The sequence below is a fragment of the Lathamus discolor genome, chromosome 1 (assembly GCF_037157495.1).
Source record: "Lathamus discolor isolate bLatDis1 chromosome 1, bLatDis1.hap1, whole genome shotgun sequence".
Taxonomy (NCBI): domain Eukaryota; kingdom Metazoa; phylum Chordata; class Aves; order Psittaciformes; family Psittacidae; genus Lathamus; species Lathamus discolor.
In genome coordinates, this window is record NC_088884.1 from 81485255 (window position 1) to 81507538 (window position 22284).

The 22284-nt window shown below is 40.2% G+C and overlaps 1 protein-coding gene across 9 annotated transcripts in view; it reads left to right on the forward strand.

Annotated features, from left to right (window-relative positions):
- CALD1 (caldesmon 1) overlaps window positions 1-22284 on the forward strand; it is a 197571-nt gene that overhangs the window by 153768 nt on the left and 21519 nt on the right. For 5 of the 9 annotated variants that reach the window (XM_065683106.1, XM_065683086.1, XM_065683116.1 and 2 more), the window contains 4 exons: window positions 11389-11535; window positions 14037-15099; window positions 15728-15811; window positions 20610-20758. In XM_065683106.1, the coding sequence (XP_065539178.1) occupies window positions 11389-11535; window positions 14037-15099; window positions 15728-15811; window positions 20610-20758 (1443 nt within the window). The remainder of the gene's footprint in view (window positions 1-11388; window positions 11536-14036; window positions 15100-15727; window positions 15812-20609; window positions 20759-22284) is intronic. The other 4 variants (XM_065683145.1, XM_065683162.1, XM_065683135.1 and 1 more) reach the window with 3 other exon arrangements.

Genomic DNA, 22284 nt, shown 5'->3' on the forward strand with positions numbered 1-22284 from the left:
ACATTATAAAGCATTTCCCAGCAGTTATTACAGACTGGTTCCTTATGTGGAGCTGGCTATTCCAGAATGGCAAAAAAACCCAAACAAAACAAACAAACAGCCCCACAAAACCCAAACAAAACCAAACCAACCAAACAAAAAAAAAAAAAAAAACCCAACAGAGACCATAATAATTGCTATGATTTGGAAACATGTTGTATATTGAGGCAGTTTGTGTTTGGTGACTTATGCCTCTGACAGCTGCATATACCCCATTGGAAGTCCATAAGCACTTTTAGGATAAGCAAATTGTCATCTTCTTCAATTTCTTAGTTTTCATTAGGGTATTTTCTGTTCTGAATAACTCATAAATTGTAGATAATTTGTTACTGAATCTTTGAAATTGAAAAGTTGGGGGTTTGGCTTTTTTTTTTTTTTTTTTTTTTTTTTTTTCAAATGCTTTTTAAAGAGCAGTGGTTTTTAGATTTACATTTTCAGTGTGACTGACCAGTTCTCATGAATTCAGTCAGCTTTCCAAAGGCTTTCTCCAATAGTTTAAACTGATTGAGTTGTTTGGTCGTTTCTTACAAATAGTTTCTCTTGGAATAAGGATCACAGCTGTAAAGCCAGGGTACTTTTTTGTGTTTATGTGGGTGTAGTTGCAATAGCTACATTTCAGGCTTCCAGCTGTTTAAACTGCACAGCGCTGTTATACGATGCCTGCAAATCATTGTAACACGAGTGTGATGTTCAAAGTGTTGTATGTGACCTTGCATATCTGTATGGGTCTGTTTTATGGAAGGGCTTTTTACCTTTCATGAAGGTGAAAGACACATTGGGATTAGCTTTCAGAGAGATGCATGGAATGTATCTGCCCCTAATCCTGTTAGCAAACGACAGGATCTGCACTCATAAGTCCTCTGCTGTCTCACTGAAAATGTCTCCTAATCACCTTGGCTGTTGACAGTTGGTTTCTTAAACACCTGAGAAAGAGACAGATGCTTGTCCATGTTAAAAGTGAACAGGCATGAATTTCCCTTGAAACCAAATCCGCACCTGCACAGCATCCATGAGTTGTGTGCATGGGGAATCAGCACCAGAAAACTTGGAGACATATGACTTTCATTACTTTTTTTCCCATTCACCATATGTTGTAGCACAGCACTGGATGTATTTGTAATGCCATATCACCCCTGAAGTGGTTTATTTCAGTTAACATAAGGCTTCAGAACCCACTCTGTTTTGGTGCATTTTCTGCTCTTGTATTTCAGCTCTTTTCATGTTTGCAGCATTTATTTCAATATTTAGTCTGCTGTGCTATGTTAAGGCTGTGTCCCCATCTTGTTTATTTTGTGTTGGGAAGAGTAGATACAAAAAGATTATTCTATGATTATCTGAATGATTATCTGGTAAAACTATTTTTCCAGGCTCGCTGTGTGTAAGTACATGCCTTGTACTTTGTTCATCAGCACAGTCTTTGCTCTATTTCTGAAGGCTCTAGCAGATACTTCAGGGACGTGTCTGTCTCTAAGCAATAGTAATTTAGTTACAATCTCTAATGCCCTGGGAAATACAGACGAGTTTTGATGCTTCACAGAGCCCAGGCTAACGCTAACCCATACTTTTGATGAATTGACCAATAAAAATAGCAGGTTCTGACTGTTGGCATTTCAGATCATGTAACATTTCAGGCAAGATCAAAGGAGTTCCTGAGTGATGTGTAGCCTAGGTAATCATGATCTGCTCTCTTAGAGTTTCCATTCTGTCAAGTCATGCTGGGTTTTGGCTTGCCAGGCTTTGGACAGCATGTGAACCTGTTCTGATGCTAAATATTGACGGCTGAGCAACTTACCCAGTCCTGGTGCTTTCTCAGTCTTTGCTACTCCCTGATGGATCTCTTTTCCTCTTCCCGGTCCTTGAATATTTCTCTGTCAACCTTTCTCCATTCTCCAACTTGTGCTCTGTAGGGACGGATGTTCCTCATCCATTGCTCCTGTTTTCTCTTTAGCCCCATCACCAGCCCAAGATGTCTTGTTCCAGGCCCCTTCCTATGGCCCTGGTCCCTGCTTGATCTATGCTTCTACATTACTTCTTCCTCCCTCACTGGTTTTCTGTCCCAATCTTGTTGAAATCTATAAACAGTTTCAGTGTCAGTCCTAAATCAGAGGCCGATGTTTTGGTTCTGGAGTCATAGCCATAGGCTACATGCTGATCCACCCTGGGCGCAGCTGCATTTCAGTGATAGATGAACTAAGTCCTTTCAAAATGGGTGCAACACTGTTGGTGTGTGTTGTTCCTGATTTCAGTCAATGGGATGCCATAAACTTCCTGTTAGGATTCATGCACTGGAGAGTCCTGGCCCCTGGTTCCTCATTACACCCTGAAAAACCTGGCAGGCAAGTGAAGAAAAACTACAAATGCAAAAGGGGATTTTGCTCATAAAGATTTGTCATCTTTGAAAAGCAAAGCCATGTTTCATCTCAAATTTCACATCTTGTTTTGGCAGGGTGGATGATGAATACATATATGCTGGGAATTGATTGCGAGTAGATTGGGCATGGTGGTGGAAGATTAGAGTGTGTGACTGAGATTGGTTTGGATGTTAACGAATCCAGTAATTCTCTGAGTTAACTTTTTCAGTGTTTGTCCTTAGAAGATATTCAGTGGAGCAAGTACAGGTTGAAACTCAAGAAACTTCTGTGTATGAGATCTATCCTCACGGTCATGCACTTCCTTTTACTATGCGGTGCTCTTAAAATGCAGCAATCATATTAATCTTTGTGGAGGGAATGAAATGCAAGCTCTGATTTGTTAAGAGGCTCTCTATTTCCTAATGTGCTGCATTAAGCAAGCTTTCAAAGCAGGTATCCACGGTGAAAGTAGAGCAGCAGATTAAATTGAAAGCTAGGTTTCCAGATCACTGATACATGCATAATTTATAATAATTCGGTTAGTGCTTTCCTGAAATTGTAGCTTTGTTCTTGTTTGCCAATTTGGGAGGGTGCAGCATACTCTTTTGGAATAAAAAATAACACCAAAAATAATATATTAAAAAAAGGAAAAAGTTTAAACTTTTTTTTTTTTTTTGATTCATCAGAAAACATTGCATGCTTCAATTACAGGGCTAAACAGGACACTGAGCAAAGAGGAGTGGAAGCCAGTTCTCCTTCCATCCAGTCTGCTTATAGAAAATCTTGCTAAAATATCCCTTGTTTCTGTCACTGCTATAGCTACACTAGGGTGAAGGTGGTCTGTACTCTGACCACCATGTCCTGTAAGTCTGGTTTTAGCTCACCTAGCTGATGTGGTGATTACAGTAGTGAGGCATGTCTGGAAGGTCTGCTTTTTGCCATTGCTGCCCTTAGAATTTAACTGTTTGGAAAAAAACCCTGAAACAATGTAAAAAGCCTGGCATAAAAAATGTTGAAGTGGCTACTGTACCCTAATCCTATGTATATGAAATCCAGAAGTGCAGTTCAGCTGGAAGGTCCTTATATCAGTCTAACAAATAAGCTAGATCTATTGTATTTTATGCTTAAACTGTGACACAAATGCTCATGTCTGTCTTCATTTTTAATTCCTTCTCTCTTGAGTATATCTCTTAGTCATGCCAGTTGGAGTTTCATTTGCAATGAAATACAGAAGAAAAGGAGTTAGATCTTAACTTTGCATATATTCAGTAAGCTAACAATTTGAGGTATAAAAGTGCCTTGAAAGCCATATTGAGCATAGGGCCCCAAAAACACAAGACAGAAGATTTCTGACTTGGCTTTATAGCAGTTGTGGATTGTATATTCTGAGGCAAATCCTCTAAGTCTTTACTTATGGCTCAGCTAGGCAAAATGCCCATTATTCTCAAGTCATATGTCTGAAACATTACTGGGTAAAGCTGTGGCATAAATTATTTTAGATTTTATATGCAATAAAGCACTGGAAACTGGAGGTGGTGGCAGCAAGCAGAAAGCAATTTGCTACAGAGTCAACAAATTCCAAATCAACCACAGTGGCATGCACAGTGATTGGGTTTTGCTCCCACTTTTTCAAGTTTGAGAAATTAAGCTTATTTTGTACACTTTTTTGGATGTTTTTCATCTACCAGGGAAACAGATTTCTGAGTGAATTCCACTAAGCTTCAAAGAAAGCAGTAAAAATGTAATAGTTATCAGCTAGAAGGCACTTGGCCAGTGATTGTTTTCTTCCCAGTTACTTTTTTTCTTTTCTTTTCATGTGAAACTTCAAAACTCAAACAAGTTAAATGTACTGCACTGCTCACTGACAGGTCAATGTCAGGTCTATTGTGGATGAAGTAAATGCAGAGCATTACAGGTTTCACATATTGAGAGAATTACATGCTTTTCCCTGGGACATTTCCAACAAGTGCTTTTATCTAAATATAATATATGTCAGAGACAAATTTGACATTGTTTCAGTAGCTGAAGGTTTTTACCCTTAATGTTAGCGGCCCTGTGTGCGATTTATGCTGAGATACAGGCGATTCAGCAGAGTTATTTGAATGTGCTTGGAGAATCTGCTTGCATTTCATATTATAAAACAGATCATCAGTTTTCAGCCGTGAGGAAAGCAAAAAAAAAAAAAACAACCCCAAAATAGGTGCATGCATGAGTCATTCTGCCTTTGTGCACAATGATGCCATGGTGTTACAGACCGGCTCTAACTATGAGGCCCAGGTTTTAGGGCTTGAATCTAAAACCAAAGCAACAGTGTTGCTATGAGCAGAAAACTGCAAGAAAGGAGTGTTGGCGTTAAGAAAAGGTATTGAAAACCCTTGACATCTGTGCAATTGAAACTTACATTTTCAACAGAAACCAGTAATTTGGAAAGCCAGGATCTGTCCTAAAGGCCTCAGTGCCATCTTCAGCCATGCAATAAAATCCCTGGCCACTTTTGGCATGGATTACTTGGTAGTCAACAAGTATTTTTGTCATAATTGTGGAGTCATTTTCCCTTGTGGTTATTGGCTTGCATATCACTTTTTCTACTTAATTCTTCAATATCGATTGCTTGCACCTTATATTTTTAGAGCCAAACCATTAAAAGGATAAGTGTAACTGCTCTTTTCTTACCTGTGAAAAAACCTGAATGTCAAAAACATCAAAAGGAAAGAAGCCATAAAGAAAAATGTTCACAAGCTGGACCTCTCAGAGGAACTTTTTTTTCCCATATTTAACTATTTTGTCATGAAAAAAAATACCCCAAACAAAACAATCTCACAGCCAGATTCTTAACCAGAGTAAACAATCTAAAGATTTTCCTCAGCTGAAACTAAAACTAGTTATTAAAATGCTCATTGGTTTATCTTTTAGGTATTTTAGATCTATGTTTAAAGTTGGAGAAAGGCTTCTTAAGATATGGTAGGAAATGAGAGAATGAACATTCTTCTAACTCATTGAATAAGTGGCTACCCAGCAGAAAAATAATAGTTGAATGCTTTTGAGCTATGAGAAATAAGAAAGGATGTTAGAAACACAGAGTATGAAAATTATGTAAATGAGAAGGGAATACATTGAATACCAGTGTCTTCATTTTTCCCAAAGAATTGTGTGGGTATCTGGGTAATTTTCCCACTCAGAAGTATAGGCTGTGTAGCTCTGCAGAATTTGTGGGTGAAAAGAGTAAAAATATTTGTGAGATAGAGATAAATTTTGAGGAGCATGAATGAGGAGTAATGTTCCTTCTATAAAAGCAAAATTGTAGAGCTTAAATCCAGCAGGTGCCACCGTATAATCTAGTCTAACTTTCCATACCTAAGAGGTAATGGAATTTCACCGCATTGTGTCTATAATGAGCCTCCAAATTGGTATTTTACTGTAGTATAACTTCCAAAAAGGCATCCATATTAATGTGGATATGCAAGAGATGGATGTTCCATCAGTTCTTTTATATTTAATCACCCTCACTGTTAAAAACATGTGCTTCATTTCCAGTTTTAATTTGCCTGGGTTTAATTTCCAGCCATTGGTTAATTTTATCCACTTGTCTCTCCTACATACAAAGTGAAAAAAATGGTGCATGTCAAATTGAGAAATATGTGAAAAATATGGGTGTTAATAACAGCATTCATGCACAACATTGGACTGAGAACTGTGTGGCATGTCTGCATGTCTCCAGCATAATGCCCTGTTTTCACTCACTATATCTTTTTGAAACATGAGCATTTTGGACTGAAATTCTGCTCATTCCCTCATAAAAAGGAATCTTCTTGAGCAGGTCTCAGCAGAATGCTGGCAGCTCTCATTGAATTATGGAGGAATGAAACAGAATGAAGCAGAAACAGTTTTCCCCACAACTGCCCCCCACCATTCACCACATTTTCAGATATGACTTGAACAAAATACAGCTGATACTTGACACGCAAAGCTTGACAGAAGAATGATCCTCTAGAAGCACGTGCATTCGTTATGTTTTTTTGAGGTGAAGATTGATCAGTTGTTTATATCCACGTTATGAAGAATACCTATCATAACACATATTAAATGAACTACAAAAAAACTAAAAACATGTGCAGTCATAAATAACAAGGGACCGAATATCAACAGTGACACAAAGAGCACTCCCCAGTGGGTATTATAACACAGTCCATCCTCACCCCACCCATCCTTTCAGGAAGAGCCTGGGTAAATAGGCATTCTAAAAGCACAGGAGGCCAACAAATGCAGCTTCTATAGCCTGAGTCTGGCAGTGAAATTTGTCATCAAGGACATTTTACTGACGTCCTCCATCTGCCATCAATTTGGAGATATAATAATCAGCAGATGTCACTTCAGCTGTTGTGGTTTTAGGTAATGAAGGATGAAGGTCTTAGACGTAGGTTAGGTTGCAAGTGGAGCAGTTTGATACAGGGTGAATGATCTTATTTCTTAGGATGGACCATGGAGAAAATCAATCTGTAATAGGTGTAAAGGTTTCCAAATAACAAAACCATGTGGAAAAGAGCTGCCTGAATAACTACAAATGCATCTAATTGAGGTATGTGTTGGGAGGGTAATGCTATGAATACAAGGCCTTTTTCAGGCAGGGGAAAAGGAAGATAGACTGGCATTTGTTTGAATCATGGGTAAAAGAAGAAGCAGATCAGGGCTGGCTATTTAAGTTTAAAAATCTACTCAAAGTTTTTTTGTTCTGTTTGGAAATTTTTCACATATTTCTGACACTCTTAAGGCAGAGTCAGAACTCTGATCCACAGCTCTTCTTTCTCCCTGCCTCCTCTAGAATGGAGTGGTGTGATCCAGCTTAAATTAGGCATTGTTTTTTTCTACGTGTGTGAAAAATTAATAAGGATTTAGGTTCATCAGCTTTAGCTTACAACTAAGGCATATGGTGCTACAGATTATAAGGTTTCTCTTTAATCAGGAAGCACAGTGTTTAGAACAGGGAGCAGATCTTCCCCTGTCTTTATGAAATGCCTACCACTGCAAACCCCTGAACTTGATCAGGAAATTTCAGTGCTGCTGTAATTCAGACAATAATAATAATAATAATGTAGTACTGGGCAAGAAACTCTAAAACCAAAGTGTGTTAGATAATGTTTGAACTGATTTGCAGTTTCAAATGGAAACCTGTTGAAGCTGGATCATATGAAATGGTTTCAGCCCGATAATCATCCTAGCTATTACCAAGTTTCTTACTGGGTTAGAATTTTATTCATATTCAGTTCTGGACATAAAATAGAGACAATGATGAATCTCTCTGAAGAAGTTCTGAGGCAAAAGGCCTCATGTGCTATATTCCCAACCCAGCAGAGCTGTTTTCCACTCCAGGCTGTAGAGTATCCCCCATTCGCTCTGAGGATAGGTTCAGTTTGGATTTACTGAAATAATCAGGAGAATTTTTGTTGACTTCAGGAGGTTTGGGATTTCAGTCTTGGAGATATAAATCTGTCCTAACCAGTCAACAGAGCAGAGCATCTGTTGTTACTTGTTATCCCTACCTGGCATGGTTGGAAATGTCCTCTCACATAGATGAGATGTGCAGTTTCCTGTGCTTGAGTTGTGCTGCATGGGAAGTATGATAAACTCAGCACTAATGCTTTACTAGAACAACTTGCCAACAATGCATAGAGGTTGCACTGCTTTTTCTCATTTCAGAAACCTAGAGAAGGTAATAGAAGAAGCACCTAACACTCTTCTATTTTCATTTTAGTTGAAATTTAGACCAAGAGCATGTTGTGTTTGGTAACAAGGTGTAAGATGGTTTCCAAGTCATCATCATTTCATCTGAATATTTAATAAGAGGTGTCACTTATCAAAAGGCTTGGCATAACACTTTAAGATCATGCTGTGTTGTGCTCTTGTTGCCTGAGATAGCTGGAACAGCTAACTATAGAGAGACACTTGCTTGTAAAGACTTTGAACAGTTATGTGGAAGGTGAAAAATGGATATAAGGTTAGTTTAACTTAGTTGTGGGATGTGTATGCATGCTGGGCAGGAAGGCTCTTCTCCAAGGGTGGAGAAACAACACAGGCCAATGTGGATCATTAGATTTCCATCTATCTGATATACAGAGAGGAAATCTTGGAGTTATTTTTTCTATTATTTGTTTACTCTTGGTCTAAAGAATGTCAGAAGATGCAGGCAAGTGAAAGATAAGCTCTGAAGAGCTCCCACATTCATTTTGCTTGTGGTGCATAGCTATGCAGAGCTGTAACAGTGCAAATCATTCCCAGTGATGGGTGCATGGATTTGTGAATCTGCCTGTAGTTTATTTTCTATGTGAAATTAGTTGGGCATCCTAGACAGCAAAGGAGGAGGAGCTACTTAGATAACTAAGGAGAAAGGAGTGATGTGTTAGGTGAGTTAGGGTGAATGAACTCAGTGTATGAAGATTGTGTGTGTAGTGAGATAAACAGTGTAGTCAGAGAAGTGTATTTTTCATCTAACTTGCACTATCTTTCTGACTGAATTTCTCATGGAAAGTCATTGGCAGTTGGGGTGATCATGCTGGATTGTTTCATAAATGATCTTGCTGTCAATTTGCTCATAGTATGGTCATTAGCCTGTTAATTAACATAGCCAACCCAAATGTGCGTTTTCAGCCTACTCTACTGTCAGCTTGTGGTGGCTAGTCAGGCACACCCAGCAAAGCTTGTACTTCCAAGGCAAGCAAAGAAGCCTGTAGAAGTATAATCTGGGAAGTAGTCTTACCACAATTGTAAAGAAAATATTATGCACATCCATAAAATACTGTTATTAGTTGTTGATATGACTATTTCTACGTTATTGGGGATGTTTCATGTATCTGTGCTGGTGCACAGAATTGAATACTTAAGGTGATCCGTGAGGATGGAACCCATACCTGCTGTACTTACTCAATGTAGGAAACCGCTATGATATGCAGTAAGGTAGTGGATATACTTCAAAGGATATTGAGAGAAAGGTTGTCAGTTTTCTTAACAGATGATCTATGTGTTAAGTGTCCAAGAACAGGAAATACATATCTGTTTTCATTTGACTTATATTTAATGGGTACCATTTTGAGGGAGTTTTTTTGCTTAGGATATTTTTTTTCTTTTTTAGTTTTCTGAGCAAGTGGTGGTTTTAAGAAGGCATTTTAAAGAGGTTTTTAAAAGAGGCTGTTCTCTTTGCTGTGTAGGAGTGTTTTGTGTGGGTACCCAGAGCAGGATAAACTACTTCCTCCTGTGGTGTCCCTGCAAAGACAAATCCTGAACCATAGGCGCTGGGAATTGAATCAGTTTTGGCCACTATCCAGAGGCCACAGGCTAGGAGCAGTGTGCCCTCTCCCTGTACCCTTATTTTTGGACTTCAGAGCTAAAAAGATCATAGGCTTCTTGCAGCCAGAACGTCTTACTAGCGAGTGGTCTTTCGGTGGTCAGTTTGCTAATGCAGTTTTATTCCAGAGAGTCTCTTTCTTCTGCAAATCAAAGACCCTATTGGTTTATTATTATATTCATATGCTTTCTGTTCTAGACCTAAATGAAATGTTGATCCTGTTTAAATTCCTTATAAATGACAGGAAGTGTTTTTCCTTACCTTCCCTGCATCACCTGTAGTGCTTTGGATTTTCTTCTTCCTTTCTTCTTCTTCCCTCTATTGTGATCCTTCATGGCCATACTGCTCATGGTTTTCACCATCTTTGAGAAAAGCTGTTTCTACAAAGAAAAGGTTGCAGGTTCTTGAAGCGGAGCACGAAAGTAGAAAAATGAAATACTTCAGTGCAGAGATGATGAAAATGGTGCTCTAGGTCTGGCAAGTGGCCTAGCCATATTGTTTTTAACATGCACTTTTAATTTTTAAAGCAAAATTGTGATAATTGAATCTCTGCTGAACCTGTACTTTCACCCCTCTCTCAGTAAAGAAGAAAAGTAGTACCAGAAAAAGGTGATTGGAGAGTCTTTGACCCAAAGAGCAAGATTCATGACTAATGTTTTAGTTGCCCTTGTAAAAAATTCCTTGAAATGCAAGCTTTAACTGTGCTTGCTTTCACTCTGTTCAGAGCTCTTTTTTTCTCTATGTGCATGGCTGTGCAGCTTAAATGTGTGACTACTTACAGGAGGGTGACTTCTTAACCATCACATATCAGACCATAAGCAAAGTAAATGAAGGTCCTGACAAGGTCTGGGACATGTTAGATTTCTATTTCACCTTCCCTGCACAAAAAGGTAAGAGGAATGCAGGCCTTTGCATTTATCTCACACAGTAATAATGCACTTCAGCAAAGATTTGAATGGGCTACAGGATTATTAGGATTGTAATGTCTTGCTTTTCTTTTCAAGTAAGATGAAGCTAAATGCAATCATCTGTTGGGTTAGATGAACACAATGGGTTCTCAGCTGTAGGCTTTCATCACAACAGTGATCTTGCATGATTTGGTGTGGCAGGGCTCTGGGCTTACAAAAATTTTGTAGGTGTCAGATGTTTGGCACTCAGAACCAACAACTGAGAGCTGCTGTCATACTTGTGTCTCTCTGCTTTCTAGGCTTTCAATTTTAGAATACTGTACCCTTTTCAGCATGTGATTTTTAGAGGAGGCTAATGAAAAGCTGCTAGACTAAGTCCTATTTCAATTATATGGGCTTGAGTGATCTGCTCAAGTGCTGCTGTGTGCATTCTGGCAGGATCATGGTGTAGTCTGGCAGGATGTTTGCTCAGCTACAGAGCTTTTGTGGCTTTGGTATTTTTTGTAGGAGCAAACTGAGAGTGTGGTATGGCTGCTGCCCTCACTGTGACTATTTTGTCAAATTCATTTCTGAAAAAGAAAAGAAAAACAAGCTTTGAAACTATGCATATCAACATCAAAGCATATTTTCTAAACAGCATATGGAGCAGGCACTGCAGCCACACTTACTGTGCCCTGCTCAACTGCTTTTTGTAATTTTTCAGTGACAGCATCCTATATGCTACAGCCCCTTTGTTTCCCTATTTTTGTTGCAGGCTGTCCTACCAGAGAAATGACGATGATGAGGAAGAAGCCGCCAGGGAACGTCGCCGACGGGCTCGGCAGGAGAGACTGCGGCAAAAGGAAGAGGGAGATCTATCCGGAGATGTAACGGAGAAATCGGAAGTTAATGCCCAAAATAGGTAAACGTTTGAAGTTGTTTACTTACAAGTCAGCAGTAATGTTTTTTCAGAGTAGAGAAGTATTTTGAAGAGGTCTGTTTTAAATTCTAAGCACCAGGTTAGGACATCTTTGCTCTGACAAGGACCTAGCACAGTGAGGAGCACAAATGGCTGTGTCTACACAGTGGGATGAGAGCGTCACGGAAGCTGGGCTTGAGGCCATGCTCATGTCCCATTCACAGGGTGTACTCAGAGCTGTCTATGGGTAACTTAGGTGGGGCTCATTGAGGGTAATACTTCTGATGCATCCTGCTGTCAGATTCCCTCAGGCATGACAGCATCTGGACTCACAAGCCTCTACATCTTTTGACCTACTTATAGTATAGAAGCCATGATGACATGCCATGTCAAGGCATGTGGGATCGGTGCCTCAAGCTGCAGCTGAAACCTGCCTGCAAGGAGCTGGGAGTAAGCGCTAGACCTCTAGACCTCAGTCCTTACCTGGGTAAGGGCATTGTCTGGGTCATACAGCTATAAACAGCAGAAAAGCGTGTGGGGTGATACATCACTTGTCACAAGCTGAGTGGGCAGAGCTGGCCTTCCAGTCTGTCCATCATTTATTCAGTTTCATACAATCACAAATAATATATCGAGATTCCCAGTAGCCATAACACAATTGATAGAAGAGGCCAGTAACAAGTGGTGTCCCTCAGGGATTGGTGTTGGGACTGGTCTTGTTCAACATCTTTGTCAGTGACATGGACAGTGGGATTGAGTGTGCCCAGAGCAAGTTTGCTGATGACACCAAGCTGTGTGGTTCGGTTGATATGCTGGAGGGAAGGAATGCCATCCAGAGGGACCATGACATGCTTGTGAGGTGGGCTGATGCCAGCCTTCTGAAGTTTAACCATGCCAAGTGCAAGGTCCTATACCTGGGTCGGACCAATCCCAGGCACAGCTACAGGTTGGGCAGAGAAGAGATTCAGAGCAGCCCTGCAGAGAAGGACTTGGGGCTGTTGGTCTGTGAGAAAATGAACATGAGTTGGCAGTGTGTGCTTGCAGCCCAGAAAGTCAACCGTATCCTGGGCTGCATCAAAAGGAGTGTGACCAGCAGGTCGAAGGAGGTGATCCTGCCCCTCTACTCTGCTCTTGTGAGACCTCACCTGGAGTATTGTGTGCAGTTCTGGTGTCCTCAACATAAAAAGGACATGGAACTGTTGGAACAAGTCCAGAGGAGGGCCACGAGGATGATCAGGGGACTGGAGCACCTCCCGTATGAAGACAGGCTGAGGAAGTTGGGGCTGTTCAGCCTGGAGAAGAGAAGGCTGCATGGAGACCTCATAGCAGCCTTCCGGTACCTGAAGGGGGCCTATAGGGATGCTGGGGAGGGACTCCTCGTCAGGGACTGTAGTGACAGGACAAGGGGTAATGGGTTAAAACTTAAACAGGGGAAGTTTAGATTGGATATAAGGAGGAAATTCTTTCCTGTTAGGGTGGTGAGGCACTGGAATGGGTTGCCCAGGGAAGCTGTGAATGCTCCATCCCTGGCAGTGTTCAAGGCCAGGTTGGACGAATCCTTGGGTGACATCGTTTAGTGTGAGGTGTCCCTGTCCATGGCAGGGGATTTGAAACTAGATGATCTTGAGGTCCTTTCCAACCCTAACTATTCTATTATTCTATGATTTGATGACTAGAAATAAACATTGTGGTATCAAGCTAATACTGAGCACAAGTAGTATTCTACTAAAGACAAGGAGAATGGATATAGACAGGAAAACAGCAACATTTCCCATTCTAGATCATAAACTTTTTTTACAAGGGTGGGGTGGGGGAAGCTAGAAAGAAGGAAAAAACCTGCACACAGGAGAATTAAACAGCTGAATTCTGAAGGAGTCAAAAACCCTGCAGGGACTGAGAAAGTCCTGGCACCTACAGGTGTTGAATAGCATCTCTGAAATGAGGTGCTGTGCTCACTCAGTTTCCTAACAGATTATTATCTCTGTAGAGACAATCACGACTTCACTGCACTCTTAATGACCAGCTTATTCCATTATGGACTGTGTCTATGGATGTTGTTGCTGAACAGGAGTAGCTGCTTCTTGCTTAAAGCAAGCTGAAGACCTCCAAGTATTCTGCTGCAGGGTGCAGCGGGGGGAGGCTGAATTTTTCAGGGCTGTTCATTTTTCAGATGCTTCAAGTGTCAGGACTATTCCAGTGGCTACTGAGGTCAGTAACAGTCCTGGGGGCTTCAGTAGCTGTTGGATATGGCCTGGAAAGGAGCCTTTCCAGGCTCTGACATTGTGAAGCACCAGATTCATATACACATGAAAATGCCAAGATTAATCTGCAGAAGCATTTTGCTAAATTTCAAAATATGCAACCTGTTGTATTTTCAAACCATGCATGTAATGATGTTACAGCAAGTTGATTTTCCAGAAACAGCTAAGTGCTTATGCTGTTAGAAAGGTGTTTTATTGTTGGTCTTTTTTTTTTTTTAATGCAAAGTTATCACTTTTATGTAGTGTGACAGAAGAGGAAACCAAGAGTACTACAACCACAAGGGGAGCAGATGATGAAGCTGCATTGTTGGAGAGACTGGCAAGACGGGAGGAGAGACGTCAAAAGCGCCTTCAGGAAGCCCTGGAACGTCAAAAGGAATTTGATCCCACAATCACAGATGGGAGCTTGTCACTGCCCAGCAGGAGAGAAGTAAACAATGTGGAAGAAAATGAGATCACGGGAAAAGAAGAAAAAGCTGAAACACGCCGAGGACGCTATGAGATTGAGGAAACAGAAACAGTTACCAAATCATACCAAAGGAACAACTGGAGGGAAGATGGGGAAGACGTGGAAAAAAAAGAAGAAAAAGACAAGGAAGAGGTACAGGAGGAGAAACCAAAGGAGGCCCCTGTAGAGGAAAATCAGGTAGATGTGACAGCAGAAAAATCCACAGATAAAGAAGAGGTAGCAGAAACAAAAAGTCTAGCTATAAATGCAGAGGAACACAAAGCAGAGAATGATACAAATGCTGTACCAGAAGAGGAGCAGAGTATAAGTGATACTGTAGATAAGGAAAAGCTTAGGGATGAGGAAAAGGCTGAGGAAGAAAGGAAGAAAGCAGAAGAAAGGGAGAAACTTGAGGCAGAAGAAAAGGAAAGGTTAAAAGCAGAGGAGGAAAAGAAGGCAGCTGAGGAAAGGGCTAAGGCAGAAGAGGAGGAGAGGATTAAGGCAGAAGAGAAGAGGGCAGCTGAGGAGAGGGCTAAAGCGGAAGAGGAGAAGAGGGCAGCTGAGGAGAGGGCTAAAGCGGAGGAGGAGAAGAGGGCAGCTGAGGAGAGGGCTAAAGCGGAAGAGGAGAAGAGGGCAGCTGAGGAGAGGGCTAAAGCAGAAGAGGAGAAGAGGGCAGCTGAGGAAAGAGAAAGGGCTAAGGCAGAAGAGGAAAAGAGGGCAGCTGAAGAAAAGGCTAAGCTAGAAGCAGAAAAATTAAATGAAAAACAAAAGTTGGAAGAAAAGAAAATAGAAGATAAACAGGTAAAAGAGAAGAAAGCACAAGAGGAAAAACCTCAAGCAGCTTTGATAAGAAAACAGGTACAGTAAACATTTTGCACCAAAATAAGACACCTGTGGCTTGTGAGAAATGTAATGCAAATTAAAAAAAAAAGAAAAAGATTGAATTGGAATTTCCTCACAGATCTGTTCCTGCACTGAAATGACTAATACTTGTGCTCTTTCTCTTTTAAAACAAGCTCCTTACCTCTGCTTTCCAGTAATGTAGTGCACAGCGTGCCTGACCTCACTCCACTGTTGAAAGAAAGCCTTGCATGTTCAGACCTTTGCATGTTTGCTGCCTTCTTTCCCAGCTGCTATAAACTGGCCTAATGCAGTAACACATGAGGTGGAGGCAGGCACGTCTTGGCACAAAATACTATGAGCACCTGGTGACTGTGTGTGCTAAATGCAATCACAAGAGAGGGTGCTCTGCTGGGACATGTGAGCATGATGCCACACAAGGGAGAAAGGCCCAAATGGGGGAATGGAAGCATTTGGAGAGGGTGGGGGGAGCACAACTGCACATGCAGATGTGGACACAGCAGCATATGATGAAGGTGTGCACACCGGATTGGTACATGAACACAGTGTGGAGAAACAGAAGTGCAAATGGAAGCTATGTTTTCATATTAAAAAGAAATAAATTATTTAAACCCCAAAAACAAAGGGGGAAGAAAAAGAGGTTAAAGTGGAAGATAAAAAGGAAAAGTTGCCAGATGAGAAGCTCCAACCTACCTCCAAAAAAGATCAGGTAACTTGTAAGCCTTTGATTTAGGTGGTGAAGGGAAACTTGAGATAAGAAAATAAGTAAGAACCTATCACTGGAAGTTGCTTGTACAGTAAAGTACTTAAGCATTTGCTTCACTTCAAGGACATAGGTAAATCTACTGAAATAAATAGGGATGGAGCTACTTATGTGCTTAAAATGAAGTAAATGCTTAAGTATTTTGTTCTTTTGGGACTTTAGAACCCAGTCCTGTTTGTCTTAGAACAAATACTTCAGGAAAGTCAGTTTGGTCAATAATGCAAGGATGGTTTGCTCCCTAGGGATGAATTTTTCAAGGCTGTATCAACTAATCATCCTTTCTTGTTTTCCTCCCACTTTACTGTGAACTTTTTCCCTATGACTGAGATCTACTCTGATAATAATAATAATAATAATTTAGATCCTTTGGCTACCTGACTACCTTAACTAATGATTTTCCCCCAAACTGCAATGCCCCATGATACAAACTGTACATACCCAAGATTCTTCTTTTGTTTTAAAGAGAAAATCTACAAAAATTCCTGCATTGCATTTCCACTGTAAACGCAGGAGCTGGTGCCATGGTGTTTTACTGTATGGTAAGTAGATAAGATTTGGGGACCATCTACTCTTCAGGTTGCAGCTGGATACAGGGAGCCATATTCAATATTGTGTAGCAACTGTGCTTTTGGTTCAGTGCAGCAGGTATCAAAATACCCTGTGATTCTAATCAGACATTGAGATTGGTCGGGCCTTCAGAGGTTTAGACCCATTTGTGTTCAGCCAGGTCTGTCTAGCATAAAGGGAGCCACAGTACATAGATCTAGCAACAGGCAGCTTGCTGCCTGTCAAGCTGCTTGGGAGCATTGAGGGTTATAGAGGATCTGGTCCAGCGTCTTTAGTTTTTGGATAAATTTGGAAAGTGATGTAGATGCTTAGCTCACCCTCAGAGAGTGATGAGGACAAATCATGTCACAAGATTTTATGTCAAGTTGTCTGTTTTGATCATCCAAGTTATCATATTTTGAGTAAGGTACACGTGAGGTTGAAAAGGCAAATGAAGTCATGAAGATGATTAGAATAAATGTTCCTAATGAACAGGGAGAGAGATTTAGAATACTAGAATAAGTTACTCTAGAAAGGGGAGGATTTAAATATGACCTAATGGAGGTGCTTCAGAATAGTCCACTAGAAAAAAAAAGCAATCACTCTAAATTAAGCCAATTGCAAAAGCAGAGAGAAGAGCTGTGCAAATAATAAGGAATGGATTATATTAAGAGTTCTTCATAAGACAGAATTGGCTTTCATTTCAGTTCAGTTCATTGTTGAACAGGATCTTCGAATATTATAACTAAATATAAAAAGGAGGCTGTAACTAACCCCAAATATTGATTTTAGGGGTGACTTGAGACACAGTCATCCTGCTTGTGATTATGTGGAGCTCAGTCAACCCTCACTGGAGCCCTCATCATGCTTTAAAACTGAAGCCACAGGACTTAATTGTTCCAGGAAATTGATTTTTAATAGTTACTTGCGATTTTAGTGCTTCAATTTTTGGTTGCTCAAGCTGAGATAATTTAAAAGTCTCACTTTAAGGGCATTGCTAAATACCAATCCACTGAAAGGTAAATCTCCTACATACACATCAAACTGCGCATTCAAAGTGTTTTGCTCAGTTTTGAAAATCTCAGTTGTTGCTTCTTGGCTTGTGAAGAAAAATCATCAACCTCAGGCTCCAAGTCAAGATCAGGCTCCCATTTCCACTCCTTCCACCTCTTCAAGGACATACAAATTCAATGTGGCCTGTTTCTGAACCTTCTGTGCAGTCACAAGAATGGCAGTATATCATGAACAAGAACCTGAGGGGACACAATGTACCTACATAATCGGATTTTGCTTTTGTAGTTGTGCAACACAAGCACATGTCCTTTCTTAATGTGACCAAAATCTGGCCCTCAAAATTCAGGTTTTGATCAAATTAGCAAGTGAAATCTGTCTCCTATTCTGAACTGCCCCACAATTTTTGGTTCTCAAAAATGGCCTGGAAAGTTCATAAGAACAAGCTTTCTCATGATGTGAGACTCCTGGTATTTCCTGATTCCAGTTTGGCTAGACGTGCTGCAACAGTTGCTTTTCTCATGGTATCTGGGTATGGTAGTTGGTTCTAAATGAAAGCCCCAAACCCAGATGCCCACATCTTTTAAGTCACCAAGTAATTGAGCCCAAATAAAGAATTATATTTACCAAATGGCCCCAAACTCAGTAAGTGATTCACTGTGGTCTGAAGGTGTTCAAATTCTAGATTCAGAAATTTCAACTCTCAAATATTTGCATAACACCCTAACAGGAAAGAAGCAGTGTAGAGAAAGATGAAAATATAAATAGATAAAGGTGGGAATTAGCTAAACATGGTCTTGGTCATGTTCTATCTTGACTTGATGGTCAAGATCTGTGAGAGCATATGAACTGTCTTCAGTTCAGGTAATACCACCTGTCTATTCCAATGGGTGTCAGTCTAGTCCTCTTTACTGAATGCAGCTCCTGCTGAATTAGCCTGTAATTTAAGGAAACACTGAGGCAAGGGAAGTGACTTTTTCTGTTTCTTGCCTTGGGAATAGGACATAATGGTTTCTGCTTCTGTGCCAGTCAATCTCTGTTTTGACATTAAATTTAGTAGATGGATTGGGCCCAAAAGCTGTGAAATGTTTCTAGAATATCTTGGTTTATGATATTTTTTAACAAAGAGGATGAGCTGTGTTAAATATTTTCTCAAATACAGACACATTACCGTAAGTCCTACTGGCTTCTAAAATGTTATTTCTTAAACTGTTATTTTTTAAGCTATATTGTTTTAATATTAGTTTTCTCACTGATTTTAATTAAGATGTAAGAGATATGACTCTCCCCAGGGGACTTCAATACATCAGGCAGCTGGAAGTATTGGCTTTCTAATGAGACCTAGAAGGGTCTAGATGAAAATCAGCAGAGGAAATCCTATGCTCTCAAAATCCCAACACAGACATCCTGGCATGCAAAATCTTGCAACAATCAACATTGCTGATTTTGGTATCACCGTGACTGGGACTGAAGGGTCAGGAGATTGCTAACAGGAAGCAGGGATTTTTCCTATGGATGTGATGACAAGCTGCAATCTTGCCCCTATTTTGGAGTATCCAAAAGATGTTGCTGTCTGATGGCATTCATTAGGCTCAATGAATAGCCCTGGCTGTCTCAACCCAGCTCCTAGAAAACAGAAACCATTCCTTGAGGCTGCTAGTAATAACGGCCTTGTTTGCTAGCAGTTACAGCATCATAGCCAAAGAATGCATGGTCATGGAAAATGAACTCCCCTATTGTCTGTCAGGGTGCTTCTGCCAGGTCAAGGCTAAAGCCTGTTGGCAGGAGAGGGTGGGGAAAATCTGCACCAGATTCTCAGGACAGAGCAAATGCTTCTGTAAGCTGTCCCCAGCATCCCTCAGCAGTGGCAAATTTGCTCAAGTAGTTTAACCACCCAGTATGACCTTGTAGTGCGTGCCACCTTGGCATCGTCTGTCATATCACCTCTGACTGACACTGGAACTTCACTCAGCAGCTTAATTCAATGCCTGAGGAGGACATTGACCTTGGCAAATCTGAACTGATCCTTTCTTGGTAAAGTTATTACATCTCCAGAAGTTCTTGTTGCAGATAAGACTGTTATGGAAGTTCATTTTCTTTCTAGCTAGCAAATGGGATGGCAACCAATTTGCAGGGGAAAAAGTTGTTTATTTTTTTCTAAAGGTCTTCACATGATTTTTCACAGAAGGTATTTCTGGCTTGCCAGATGGAATATTCCTCCAACATGGCAGATAGGGGGAAAAAAATAAATTTGGAGGTAAATGTTTCATCTGCTGCTGTTGAAAGTTTACTTAGCCTAGTAGTCTGAATGGGAATAATTCCATCTGAGAATAAAGAATTTAAATCAATCCATATTCTCCTCCTATTATCAGTATCTAGCCATGACTCATCCTGCTGGGATCAGGCCATCTGTTGCATTGATAAATACTTCAAGCTCATAACTCTGAAGGAATACTGGAGAGTGAAATCTAAGCACTAATACTTGATTACTATTAAGACTTATAGGGCAAAGCTTTTGCATAGGATTAAATATTCATGTGTGATAATACTGTCCATGGCTAGCCCATGGTAGGATTGTGGATTTTGTCAGTGACTTTTACTATGATGTGAAGATAATTTTGTGTTTTGGCCATTATTCTTGCAATAATGAAGTATCCATCTGCTGTGACAGGGGAAAGGGTGTGAACTTTGTCGAGCAAGCCTGACAATTGGTGAAGGTTATATGTTATTTTTATTGCACCAGTGCTCTAAACCTTGCACCAGGAGTGCATGGACAAGCATAGTCCCAAAGAGTTTGCAATTCAGAATCGTAGTAGGCAACAGGTGAATCATACTGCAACAGGAGGGAAGATGGTTGGGTTCCCTCAGTGGGGTGCAGTTACAGCATGAAGCAATATGGTAGCATAGTCCCATGACCACAACAAACTTTCCCAGAAGACTGATTATTTTATTCAGTATGTTTTCATCTTGAATTCAGATCAGGACAGCAGAGTGGTGGTTGGTCAGTTTAGAGCTTTACAGACTACTACTGCCATAAACCCCATAAACATTTTAAAGACATTCACTTAGTTAATCATTAATACCAAGAAATTTGTATTCCTCAGCTCTTATCTAGAATGCCTCATTGTGACTTTTTGTTTGTTTGTTTTTTGTTTTTGTTCTATGATTCATGGTATCTCCTGAGCAGGTAAAAGATGACAAAGATAAAGGAAAAGCACCCAAAGAAGAAATGAAAAGCATCTGGGAACGTAAGAAGGGAATTCCTGAACAAAAGGCACAGAATGGAGAACGTGAACTCACTGCCCCAAAACTTAAATCTACTGAGAATGCTTTTGGGTAAGTTCCAAGTAAGCATTAGTCTTGCTTATGCTATAGCAGGGCAGGGGGCCATCTCTTGGTTTCTGCTTAATAGCCTTGTAGCTGCTGAGTAGAAGGCTTGGGTTGGCAATATCAGAAGCTCTAGTGTTCATTGGTTGCTAGGTATGAAGTAAAGCTCTTGGCCTATTTTATAATGAACTGCCTGCACATTGCTGTGGTAACAAAATGAAGTACAGAAAGCAGATATGAATAGCATTGCTCCCTCAGTAGAGACTAGTGGCTGATTTTTGCTCTGCTGGGGTTTTCTTTCCTTGAAGGACATTTATTTCTAATATCTTCACAGAGGCCAATAATGACAACAGCTCAGATTTTGTGCTCTCTTAACTTTCTAAGTCAGATCTCAACCTTTCCTGACATAACCTATTTCCAATTTCCCACCTGCTTTTAATCAGACTTCATATCAATATGGAGAACAATCCAGTTCCTAACTCTTGAAAGAGCTTCTCTATTGATTTCAAGGCAAAACTTACAATTAATGGCTTCTCTATAAGTGATTTTTCAGTTAGGTGAAATCCTCTCCTAGCCAAAATGTTCTAATTTTTGTCTTTTTATAAGATCTATCAAATTTTGATTTTTATTTTCAAAAAACGGCTTTACGGCTATACCGGGAAATTCAATGAAAGGAGCAAATTAGTGAAAATTTTATTAAAGAAAGATTGTGCTTGCTAAAAGGAGGGGATACACAAAGCAGAGCAAAAGTTCCTATTTTTAGCAGAAAACCAGGAAAGAATAGGTTGGAAATCTGATTATTTTTGTTTTCTTCTGCACCTCTCCTCCTCTTTTTACACTGACAGAGGCAAAAAAAAAGGTTAAGCTCTCCAGAGACTTTGAGAAATCTATGCATGGGATTTGCTGTTGCATCTCAGCATTCCCTTTGTGATTGTTCCGGGGAAAACAAACTTTCTCAGAATAAAATGCAGTTCAAAAGTCCCTGGAGACACCATGCCCTAAGGCCAAAAGACAAACAGAGATAGACATGGAATAGCAGGAAATTTGCCTTACTCAGAACTGTCCTGCTTCATGACTTGGGTCACATCATCAATAACATGAGAATGGTTTTCTAAAAATATGTTGGTTGTGTTTTCATTTGCTTTATTTCCTGTGGGAGACAAGTCTTACTGGCAACATGCAGATTTGAATTTCCACTCCTTTTTTTCCTTTTTCTGTTTTTCTTCTATGATTTCCCAAATGTGGAAAGAAGCCTTTTTAATAGCCTTTTATCATCTGAGTAGAAGGCTTGGGCTGGCAACATCAGCAGAGGCTCTACTGTTCGTTGGGTTATTAGGTATGAATTAAGGCTCTTGGCTTATTTTCTAATGAACTGCACCCACGTCGCTGGGCTTTGTTTGGAACTATCTTCTTGTTTTTACATGAACATATCAGATACTAGTTAGGAAGCATGTAATTTGGCCAACTGTCAGTGGTGAGAACCGAGAACTGAATAGGGTAGTGGAGGCTAGAGAAAATTCTTATCTGTGTCTTGT